At 40.1% G+C, this 12,632-nt stretch overlaps 1 protein-coding gene across 3 annotated transcripts; it reads left to right on the plus strand.

Annotated features, from left to right (window-relative positions):
- The first annotated feature begins 166 nt into the window (after nucleotides 1–166).
- LOC136447610 (eukaryotic translation initiation factor 4H-like) lies at nucleotides 167–12,390 on the plus strand. 3 transcript variants are annotated; one of them, XM_066446637.1, is made up of 8 exons: nucleotides 167–299; nucleotides 2,359–2,584; nucleotides 4,457–4,505; nucleotides 5,440–5,504; nucleotides 7,487–7,691; nucleotides 8,052–8,201; nucleotides 9,354–9,374; nucleotides 11,134–12,390. In XM_066446637.1, the coding sequence occupies exons 1-8, from the start codon at nucleotides 223–225 to the stop codon at nucleotides 11,322–11,324; spliced, it is 984 nt and encodes a 327-aa protein (XP_066302734.1). In that variant the 5' UTR covers nucleotides 167–222; the 3' UTR covers nucleotides 11,325–12,390. The 3 variants fall into 3 exon arrangements, with proteins under 3 accessions (XP_066302734.1, XP_066302752.1, XP_066302745.1); XM_066446648.1 differs by having other exon boundaries at nucleotides 168–299; nucleotides 7,487–7,676; XM_066446655.1 differs by lacking the exon at nucleotides 9,354–9,374.
- The last annotated feature ends 242 nt before the right edge of the window (nucleotides 12,391–12,632 follow it).

Raw genomic sequence — 12,632 nt, forward strand, 5'->3', positions numbered from 1 at the left:
TTTAAAACATATAAAAGTAATAGAATTGAATGCTTTTTATTTTACCAATATTGTAAGATAAATATGTGTATTCAATTGGTATATTGGGGATTTCTATAGCATTTATAAGTGTATATATTAAGGCAGTTTTTAGAGGACAGCTAATTTAAAAGGTTAAAGGTGAGGATCAGCTGGAGCCTCTGTTTGGTGTCTGCAGCTGCGCACTGCCTCTTCCCCCCTATCATGGCGGACTACGACTTCGATAATTACGACGGCGGCAATTCTCGTGGAAGCTACGGCCGCCGTTCGGACAATAGAGGGTAGGTACCCCCAGATAACACAACTTTACAAACTTCTCTTTCTAGGGATGCTTTTGGTGACGTTATTTGAGGTAATCCGTGGCGAGAAATCGCCGGTAAAAAATGACGGTGTCGCCGGGATTTGTCCAATCCCACGCGCACGTTGTTTGATGGGAGGGAGAGATTTTTGCGCTGTTTGTTCATCGTTTATAAATTTGGGCGTGTGTGAATCTTGGACAAGAAAACAAAATAACAGTAAAATAGAGCAGACACAAACCGATCTATAGCCCATCAAAAAATCCGTTTTCTGTACGGTGTGAAGACGGTTGTTGTCAGAAATTCTCAGAATCAAAGAACGCTTTTGAAACATAATTTTATTTTGCACAATTGTCTGTCGTTGTCTGTTGGATCGCATCGAACTTGCGGCTTTGATTCAGAACTGTCAAACAATGAAACTCTGCGGTCCGTTTACTATTGTTTCAGTCGTGAAACCAAGACACAGGCTATAAATTTTATTAAAAACATTTAATGGCTGCACATTATAAGTTAGATGTTTTGTTAAAGGCTTATCGCACTGTTTGGACCCATGAATATTAGGTCATAACTTGACGCCTTGTATAGTATACTATTTCCCTTTGAATGAATAAGATGGAAGAGAGTTGATTAAACTATGCAAATCTGAAGCAGAAACACCTAGAGATTTTCCATAACGAATTGCCACTAAGGTCCAGTCAAGATGTCTATTTGAAAGATTTGGCATTCATTATTGTTTGAAAATTTGATAGCGCTGTTTCAGAAAAAGAATTAAAAAAACTTAAAAAGAGACTGATCTGGAAATGCTTATGTTCATTTTTTTCGTTTACTATCGCAGTAGTATTCTCAACACACTTCGGCATTAGATATCCATTCTAATAATGATGATTTTTTTCCACACAATTTTACCCACTTCTGTATTTAATTTCAATGATCATGATTATGAAAGGTAGAAAATATATTGTAGAGTATATAATCGTCAAGCATATGGTGGGATGTAAAATCATTTTCAATCTGTCATATTTTTCTGTTTCTTTGGGGGGGGGGGGTACATGTTTGTTTGTTTGCCTGTTCTGCATAATCAGTGGCGCCTTTGCTTTAGGCATAACACACCAGTAAGTACAAGCTGCATAAGACCGGACTGTAACATTTAATCCACTCACTCTGGGCTGGATCCCTCCTCTTTTCGATAAGTGTGGTGGGTTCTTTAACATGCTGAAAGTCATGTCAGAACATGTTTTGTATAGGAAGTACAACCTGCATAAGACTGCACTGTAAGGTTTGATTCACACACAGGGATGGACCCATACTCTTTCAGGGCTCGAAATTCATCTTTGGGAATAGGTGCACTGGTGCACCCAACTCAAAAAATTGGGTGCACAGAAAGAATTTTGGGTGCACCAGATAAAATAAAGTTGAATGTTCTTCAGAACATAATTACAAAGTCTAATGCTGCTGCCTTTCTTAAGAACTTCAATCTGTAATTCTATAGCTAACTTTAAAATTTCAAACAAATAATATATTAAATAAAGTACAGCAAAAAGTTATCATGTTGTTTTTTATACTTACATTTCAAGAATATTCTGTATACTTGTGTACAATAGTACCTTAACCCTATAGCCTACAAAAATATCTAGGTGCACCAGTGCACCCACAGTCAAAAATTAGGTGCACAGCTCCAATTTTGGGTGCACTGGGTGCACATGCACCCACTATTTCGAGCCCTGTCTTTTCTATAAGTGTGGTGGGTTCTTTAGTTGAAGTTAGTTGAACATGCATGAGACATCAGTTGTGCCTTCTGCTTTGAGATAGATAAGTAGTGCAGACGTTTATGTGAGATGTACTTGTACTGCACTCTTTCAGAAGGGACATAAGATGGGGGTCCTATGTTTGCCCCCATCACGTTAAAGGACAAGGGTTCGCAACCCCTGCCTGTACAGACATACTCTGCAGTACTACTGAATTGGAAACAGCAAGGAAACTTGCTGACCTACATTGCACTTGCCACTTGCCACTTTTATGTGGCTGATTCGTGTTTCCACATCAGGTACGGAGGAGGCAGAGGGGGAGGAGGAGGTTACAGACAAGGCGGCGGTGGGGGTTATGGCGGCGGAGGCGGTGGTTATGGTGGCGACCGCCGCGGAGGTGGTGGCGGCGGTCGCTCCGGCGGACCCAGGCCCATCCCCACAGAGGCACCGTACACGGCATTCGTTGGCAACCTCCCATTCGAAACGGTTCAAGGAGACCTGGATCAAATCTTCAAAGGTTTAAAAGTAAGTTGGAAAGATATCACTCACTTTTATGTTGTCATGATGACGTCGTCTCCCTCTGTTAGTTAATTACACAGTCCTGCAGGGGTTTTTCTAGAAAAATTGAATAAGAGGGAGCACACACAGGCAAGGGAGCGAATTCTACGTATTTTTGAAAGAATTGATTGCTGAGTGAAGGCTGTATGCTGGATATTAAGCTAAAATCTGAATTCGACAAGGGGGTGCTTGGCTGACACAAGAGGGCGCAGCGCCCCTTTTTCCTGATTTAGGTGAACCCCTGCAGTCCTGTCATCAGTTATATCAGCCTGACCGGCACCAAATACAGTGTGATACATGGCAGGGGTTTTTCTAGAAAATAATGACAAGAGGGAGCACACTGTGTCGAGGGAGCGAAGCGACCGAGTGGGGGATGGTGTGGAAGGGGGGGGTGCCCCCCCTTCCACGGTGTGAAGCCTTTGAAAAATTGCAGCTTAAATGGGACATTCTGAGGCTATCTGAGAGAGAAATTTTAGCTCATGAAACTTCAGAAATCGTAGAGTTAGTTCAAGGTTAGTTGTTCAAAATAGAAGAAAAAATAATAATTCCAGATTAAAATTGTGAAAAAAAATTTTTCCACTGCAAAATCAATTTTTTTGAAAGGAAACCAATAAATATAAAATTAGATTTTTGTTAAGTTTGAGTCCAACACAAATCACATTAAATTTTAGACCATGAAAAAAAAATTAAAAAAAAGAAATACTTTAACTTCTCCCTGGTGGCCTTTTTTGCTCATACTGCTTTTCCATTGAAGTTTTGGCATTGTGGCAAGCATACTAGTATGTCTGTCCCTTCATGATCTGAACAAGCACCTGGCATGCCTGGTCTTCATTAGCGGCAGGTCCGCGACGCTGATATGTACAGCGGGGTCCTTTTCAGCTTTTGGGACACCCGAATCCCTCAGCTGAAACATTAGAGTATTATATAAACATTGCCACGATCTAGCCATCTTTATCCAATTTGTGGCAGAAAAAAAGTCATCTCATTTCTGCAATGGATAGACTCCTTTGCCTTTTTCCGTTTTATGCTGTGGGATGATATCTTTAGATGCTCAAATGTCAACAAAAACAGCTCGTAATCTCTCTAAACTGTCCGTGCAAGTTCCCGGCGGCTGTGAGTGAAAGGTCACGAAGTCTCGGGAAGTCTCACTATCTAGGTCAGCTGACCTTGCATGTAAGCCATATCAAGTCTCGCGAGAGTAGCTGACAGCAAAACAAGATGGCGCCTCGGTTGGAAAAATGTTATTTCGATCGTGTTTTGCACCGTCTAAACGGTGCATCTACCGCAATAGGAATATTTTGGACTAATTATAACATGTTTTATGATCTGATACATTGTTTTGTGGTGGTGCTGGGATATTTTTAAGGAGGAAAGATCGTTTTCGGGAAAGATTGCATGTTGTACGGCAGCATGTTGTTGGAGAGAAAGAACATCGCCCAAGTGCGACCAGGGTTCAATCGGCATTTTGACAAGAGGGCGCAGGCCGGGAACAAGAGGGCGCGCCGCCCCTGTTTCCCGGTTTAGAAGAAACTCTGCATGGAATCTCTAGAACTTCTATTCTGTTTCTCTAGTATTCTGGAATGATTGCACAAAACTTGACAATTTATGGGAAAAATGTTTGCAATGTCGGTAATAAGGTTGTTAAAAGTGACCAGTGCTGACATAAAAGAGGGACAAGGGGATTTTAAAAAACATGTCCTCCCCTTTAAATTACAGTGGAAGATCCCCAAGTTCTAGGGACATGTTGGGAGAAAATACACTTTTTGATGTGTTTGGAAAGACACATAATTTATTGTTTTTCTGCATCCATGACAATAAATGTGATTTATCTATTAACAGGTAAAAAGTGTCCGTTTAGTGCGGGACAGGGAAACGGACAAGTTCAAAGGTAAGATAGATAGTTTTTACAAGTTAGTTACAATGTAGAGACAGTCCTAAGTCACAGCTTATATGACATGTAATGCGGGTATACTATAAGGTAGATCTTGAAATGTTCATGGTGGTTTTAATTCCACAGTTTTCACAGTGGCCTCTCCAACGTGGAACCATGACGCAGTAAATTTGTGTTTCCATTGTTTTGATGGTGAAAACCCTTCCCTGCTAAATTAAGTTCCTGCTAAAATAGATATATATATACAGTAGACACAGTGGTTATGCAAATGCACAATAGGCAAAAAGTGTAATTATGCTAATGCATAAGAGGCGTAAACAGTGAGTGAGCCAATAGAATATAGTCAAAATACATCAGACCAGTGTATGTCGCTCGTTCATCAGCTGTTTGACTTGTGGTGTGTTACGTGTGTACATAGAAGCCAGGAAATATGTCGGCATCCAAGGTTTCACAGACAGTGGGGCACAAATAGTTCTGGTATGTTAACTGTCTGTATGTATAGATGGAGGGAACCATCTTTTGTTGCTAAGTGTCAGTTTTATGAGTAGGGCTCAAAATATAGTTTGGGGAATTGGTCCACTGAGGCACCTAACCTAAACATTGGACTGCACAGAAGAAATTAGGGCTTGGGGTATAATATAAGATAAAGTAGATTTTCAGCAAAACTTGCATTACAAGCGCTTGAATCTGATATTCTATCTCTAACTTCAAATTTTTCACCAAGTAATTCAACATAGGTTTGATTTTTTTTTTGACACTCAAACGTCAAGAATTTGCATAATAATGATACAACTATGGTTAGCGTTACCAGTTGTATCTATTTCAGGGTGTTTAATGAAAGCCGTTCCTAACTACGGCTATCAATTATGAAGCTATGTCTGGCACCTCAAACATGTTCTCCTGCATTAACATCTTTATCTCCACCCTACAGGCTTCTGCTATGTGGAATTTGAAGATGTGGAGTCCTTAAAAGAGGCTCTGTCCTACGACGGAGCTGTAAGTATAGGAATGTTATGTTATTAAAGTTGTCCTTATATGATTTCAACTAGAAACTGAGATGATATACATGTATGTATTGTTATTTGATTTGGTTGATATCTTGAATCATCATAAACCACACAACTAGATCTATCATTTATTAAACTAGAAACTAATTAGATGAATTAACTCGGGTGTCACAAGATAATCATAGACATATCTGCATTATAGCTTAGACAAAACAAATTTCTGTTATCAAATCTTTTTGTCTACTTCATCTATTTATAGCTTCCCACCCAAAATATCCATTGACTAAAAGAAACAGAAATTTGAAAACCTTTTATTTTTCAAATTCTTTGATTTGCCTCATTATTTTACAATTATTGTTGTTGTAGGTGGGATAATTTGTATTTGACTCTTGACTTGTGTTTATTACTGTTCGCTGATAGAAATTATATATTTGAAGTTAACAACATTCTTTAACAATGTTGGCCTATTGATCCAGAAACTACTGTCTTCCTAACATATAACTCAGGGTGCGAAATACTTTTTTGAGCCAGGTTGCCCATGTTGCAACCAAGGGCAAATGCTAGGTTGCACATCCAAATTTCAGGTTGCTCCAGCAACATTCACCGATTTCTTCAAATCAAGCTCGTATGTAGCGTATAATACTACTAACATTTCAAAATATATATTAGATAGTATTGTGTTCCCATTGACCTAACAACATCTTGTTTAGCTGAGGGCAGTGTGTTTTTGTCTTTTTCAGCTCAAATTCCACGATCTATGAAGGGTTTTGGTCTTTGGATGGTTTCTTTATTTCAATTGAAGATTTACCGAATTTTATGAGAGTGACACTGTGTTTTTGTGAGCTTCCAGGGCTCCGATTGAAATCTTTGGCTCAAAATATAAGGTTGCACACTGCACTACCTGGGTTTGGAATTAACTTGCACCAACCGAAATCTTGTTGCACTGTGCAACGTGCAACCAGGTATTTCGCACCCTGTAACTTAACATAGGATATTTTAATTTCTAAATATAGTGTGGTTATCAATGTCTCCATGGAGAAAGTATGTTGATCCCCATGGGCTTCACGAGGTTAGGCCAAACGTCACATCTGGCAGCCTTCCCACCAATGCTGTTTGTACTCGGATGGACTTTGAGTTAGTTCCTGTTCAGGACAGGAAGCCACAATATCAGACTTTATGTCATACCTGGGCCGTAATAACATTTGATACGGGTGTATTGGACTGGTCTGTATCCTACAGTATCACATGGGCTTCTACTTGTATCTCACGCGTTTCCAACTAATAATTTGAGCGCACTTTGTGTGTGGTGCTGTCGAAATTTTGAAATTGAAGAAAACACAGTCACTGCGAAACCTCCTTTTCCCTACTACCGCAAAATAAAAACACAGTGAAACTAAATGAATCTACAGGACATATATTAAGAATGAAACTAAGAAAATACATTTTATAGGTATACTTTTAATGACATGCAGCTCAGATAGGGTCCAAGTACAATACAAGGAAACTCTCAACATTTCTTTCAACAGTATTGGGCCAGAGTACCCCAAGAAAGTGAAAAACGATGTAACGATGGCGTTTTGTTCGTATTTCATACGGGGTAAACCACCTCATGGCGTAACACACCAGGTTTATACTAAAGAGTACAAGTTGCATATCTATACAGATTTATTTGATCCACTCACACGGGGAAGGACCCCTACTCCTTTCCAATAAGTGTAACTTGCTCCAGCTGTGGCTCTCCTCAAACAGGGGACTTATCCAAGGGACATCCCTAATCGAAGCTAGGTATTCATTCTCACCTGTGTCAAGTGCCTTTCCCAGGGGCACAACATCAACAAGGCAAGACAGGAAATTTGAACCCAAGACCTTTGGGTTCTGGGCCAAGCACTCTGCCATTACACCACACTGACGCCACCTTTAATTTGTACTGTATATTATTATTGACAAACACATTGATGTGTCGATTCCCAGCTCTTCGAAGACCGCAACCTGCGCGTAGACGTTGCAGAGTCTCGCCAAAAGGACAAAGACGGCGGTCGTGGCAGGGGAGGCCGTGGCGGCGGATTCGGCAGTAGCCGCGGCGGCGGTGGTCCCCCCAGGGGAGGGGGAGGGTATTCCTTCGGCGATCGCGGCGGCGGCGGCCAACAATATGGCGGATCAGGTGGGGATAGACGAGGTACTTTTGTAAACATGTATTTTGTTTATTTATTTCATCCATCTTTAGGGTAGTCCTTTCAGTTAACTGAGTAACTGATTAACAAGGGAATTACTTCTTCCAAAGTCATAACATATCAGGATACAAAACAAGGATAACATATAAATTGAATTTTTTGGAATAACCGTACATACCTGTGCATGTGCACTTTTGTGCACTCAAAATTGGAGCTGTGCACCTAATTTTTGTCTGTGGGTGCTCCTAGATTTCTTTAGGCAGTAAGGTTTGCAATTAGATTATGCTTGCACTCTACATTCTTTTATGTTTAAGGTTACTAGTAGGTGTTTGACCACGTTGTGTTTTGACCCCCCCCGCCCCCAGATTACGGAAGAGATGGGGGGAGAGGCGGTTACGACGACAGGCCCGGTGGAATGGACCGCGGGCAGAGGTACGGCGGCGGCGGAGGGAATTTCCGCGGAGGCCGTGGCGGCGGAAGAGGCCCTGGAGACGATTTCAGAGAACCAACAGAAGGTGAATATTTCATTTTTATTTTTCTATCAATGTAAAATGAGCTATATTTCATGACCTGAGAATTCACTCACTGTCTTGAATTTTGTGGATATTTGGAGTTTTGAAAACGCATGGACACTGGATTGGTAGGCTGTAAAATAAAGTATCAGGAAAATGCAGTCAGAGAAAAAGAATTACATTTTTTCCTCTGCTTTATGATTCAATAAGAAAGCAACGATATAAAGCTATAATAATCGTTGATAAAATGCATTTGTTGTTTGGGCCAAAAACTTGTTGGCCTCTTTTACTATACAGTCCAAAGTTTTCTAAAATGGATCAGTATACTCAACTTATTATAATTCACTGGTCATGAAACGTAGCTTTTCTGTTACAAATATTAATTTAAGAATGTGTTGTAGTTGTGTCAAAGTATATCTGACAGTGTACATTACACAATGTATTTCTTAATGCATTCATTCTTTCAAATTTCATACCTTGCTGTTTGTAGAATTTCTTTGTATCGTAGGAGGGTTTTCATGTTTTGAAGTTGAGATGAAAAAGAAGTCAAACTACACAAACTGCATGGTGTTTACGCCAAAAATAGTTACTCAAGCAACTGGATAAAATTTTGAAACAGTCAGACGTTTCAGACAGCATCTGCTGTCTTTCCTCAGAGACTAAAAAAGGTTTTGGAATAAAAACAAGGTTTTGGTATAAAACCTAGTTCTACCATATCCTTCTTTAAGTCACTGACGAAAGACGGCGGATGCTGTCTGAAACGTCTGGCTGTTTCAAAATTTTATCCAGTTGCTTGGGTAACTATTTTTGGCGTATCTTATTACCTGGATGTCTAACATTCATCAACGTGCATGATGTTTATTTTGACACAACTTCTTCACTTCTCTTTGAGGTGTTGTTTTGGAAAATTAAACCTTTTGCAGGTAAGCTAAGCTAAGGGATGCTGAGGTCAAAAACTATAAGTATCACTGTATGTGTTAACTATTGTAACCTAGTGCAAAGACCTTTTGTAAGATTCCCTCAGAGACAACAAAACAATTATTGATTGGTGGTCTAGATGGCTCTTTCCATGTTCCATGAAAGCCAGCCTTACCCCAGACCCTGTTCTTGACGATTGTAACAATCTAAAATGCCCTGACCTTCTATCCTTCTCAGAACTAAGGGAGCCAACTGAAGGTGGGTGTCAAGGATGACATCATTTCATTGACAGCGGGAGAGCGCGGGAAAGTAGAAGTTACTTACGAATTCTTCTCTGAATCACCATCTGACAACCATAGAGAATCCGTTAAAGAAAGCACCCAGTCCAGAAGCACACTTCCTCGTCATGTGATTGATATGCCAGTGATGTGTATTGTATCATGTCGCAGTAGAGATTGGGATTCAGAACAATTGGGGATTGTTTTAGGACAGATTGGACTCAGAGTCTCTCCTAGGACGGATTGGAATAGGATCAGCCCTAGGACAACATGATTGTTCTAGTATAGATTGAGTGAGTAGAGTTAGGTTAACCCTAACACTAACCCAATCTGTACTAGTAGAATTGTGATTGGTCCTAGGACAGATCCCACTCACAACCAAATTGAAAAGATCCTATCCGTGAATAGTTTCATCAGGTTGGTAAGTCACTGAATAAAAAGACTCTTTTTGCACAACCAAGAGATTTATTCCACCAACGTTTCGGTGACCATCTGTCGCCTTCTTCAAGGCAATTCTGACTGGTTCACATAGCAATGCAGCACAGGTGTTGCTGCTTATACATAATGAGATGCATTCCCAAATGCAAAATATTTACATATGTACAATCACAGGAAATGACATCACTATGCGGTCCTTGATGTACGGAAGTGTAACACATACACAACTATTGATCAAAAAACAATGCAACGATTATTATCTATTTCTTAAGGATGCGGTCCCAAACGTGAAAAGATTCTAGTTTGTCCAAGGAAAAATTGCAATCGCAATCTGTACTAGTAGAATTGCAGTCAGATTGTCCAATCTCTGATTGTCCTGAATCCTAATCTATACTGTGACATTTTACATGATATTTCAGCATTATTCTATAGCTGATCAAGAACAACATTTGGAAAGGAAAATATTTTGCAGCAAAACGAAACATGAACTGCTGCTATGTTCACATGCGTAGATAAAAATTAATGGACTTCTTTGAAGACAGAAAATCAAGTAGTGGGGGTCGGAGTTGTCTATAAAAACCACTTGTTTCCTTCTAGCAAACTGACAATAATTCAGGGACAATCATGAAGAAAAACAGCACCTAGAATATTTGCCATCAAGGGTTGATCTTTGCTCTTGGCGGGAGCCAAAATTCTGGGGATGTTGAAGACAAATTGGATATTCAGAGTGCCCAGTTCTTTGAAGAGAGTATGAGCAGGATAAAGCCTCTAAATGACACAGACATTGTATGCTAAGTAAATCTTTTGTCTTCATCCCCTTAATCTTAAAGGCATCCAGAGCATTTCATGAGGCTTGAAACTTGAATAAAAAACCTCCAATGTGGTAGACAGTGGCATTAAATGTCAATTTCATAAAGATTACAGCAACTAGAATATTTCCAGTTTTCAAGCCTCATAAAATACTCTGGGTGCCTTTAAGCACCCAAGTCCTCACTTGGTTCACCCAGAGGATGCTAGGGGTTTAACTTAGAGAGATGATGATGAAAGACAATCTCCAAGCAGAGGAATGTCTCGGCTGGTTTTTGACGTGTTGTTCGGCATTTTTGCCAGGCTTTCTATTTTGTAATTTTCTTCATGTCGCCAAAAACGGGACAAAATAGAAAGCCGTCTTAAAACATGTCAGTCAAAAACTAGCCAGAGCCATTCCTCTGCTTGGAGAGTAGATGAAAGAACCCAGTCCATTGCTGCGCCTGTTCCTGTAGTACAGAACGGCTCTCACCTGGCATCTTTCCTTGTTACAGAGGAGCGGGCAGCACGACCCAGACTGAAGCTGGCGCCTCGCACCGTGGGCAAACCCATCAACGCGGTGGCCAATCCCCAGTCATCGATCTTCGGTGGCGCCAAGCCACGCGATGAGAAAGAGTACGAGGAACGCAGGGACAAGGAGCGCTCACGTACAACTAGCGAGAGTAGCCAAAAGAGCGAGTCCTAAACTCACTAGACTTCAACCCCCTTCTAGGGCTAGCTCTGGTCCTGATAGAAATGGCAGTGTACATGTAGATAGGGTTCTAGGCTGACAATACTAAATGTACTACATGCTGTCTTAGTAGCTTTGGATTGGATTTTGTATAAATTCCTCTGATTGGTTAGGGCTTTGTGTATGGAGCTTTCTGATTCGATGAGGCTGTCTGCAGAGCCTTCTGATTGGTTGAAGTTCTGTGTATAGAGCCTTATGATTGGTTGAGGTTCTGTACTATACAATGGATTGTAGTGTCATTGATAAGATACAGAGGATAGCAAAGGAAACTTGGGAGTTTTGTACACAACCGTAACAAAAGTAAATATAAGCAAATAGATGGTACAAGCTGTACTATTCTTCAAACTTCCTCAATTTTGCCTTCTAACAGTCTCTAGGTCAAGTACGTGCACAAGAATTGCCTGTCAAACTTTTTGTTGCTTGGACAAAACATTTCTGGGTAGTCGAATTTGTGTGTTGTCATGTTGTTCATTGCATATATTAGTAACTTGTACAGAACAAGGGCAGGTATACAAATGTGCTTGTATATTGCGGCCGTATGTACAACGGTACTTCCATGCAGTCCTAGTCAATGTTTGGTGTAATGTGAGTAATATGCGTCTCAGTGCAGCAAAATACATGTTGTCTGAGATACAGTATTTTAAGACATGTTGTCCAAACTATATAGTGCAAGAGTGTTCATTTTTTTTCCTTACTGGCAAAGGAAAGTATCATAAATAAGCTGAGGAAAAAAAGTTTGACTAATGTGAGGAAAATAGAGGCCATTTTAGTTAAAAGTTACAGTGTATATCCCGAAGATTGGTGCCTTAGCACTGGAAGGCACCACGAATGTTAGGAGACTTATTAACTGCACAGCCAAGGGGGTTGACTGTGTTTTGTGTGAAGGAAGTCATTTTGTTTAACTTTACTTTAGGCATGACTGTGTACACATGAGTACACACGTCAGCAGTTGATTGCCACCTACAGCATCTGAGTAGCAAGTGACTTGCCGACTCAATAAAATTTCCTTTTTTCGTTAAAACTTTGTTGTTTCATCTCTTATAGAACTTGCAACAGGATAATTGTGAGCTAGAATTGACGGTGGAGAATAAGAGTCAACAAAAAGACACTTTTACTTGTCAGTTTGTTATACATTGTATTGACAAAGTTGACATGACATCATCGTTCATCGTCATGTAAATTGCAGTATAAAATTTACAGAAATCACATTTGAGTCTATAGTTTCACATGATTGACCATAAGTTGAAAAGGAGTTATACATTA

The sequence above is a fragment of the Branchiostoma lanceolatum genome, chromosome 1 (genome assembly GCF_035083965.1).
Source record: "Branchiostoma lanceolatum isolate klBraLanc5 chromosome 1, klBraLanc5.hap2, whole genome shotgun sequence".
NCBI lineage: Eukaryota > Metazoa > Chordata > Leptocardii > Amphioxiformes > Branchiostomatidae > Branchiostoma > Branchiostoma lanceolatum.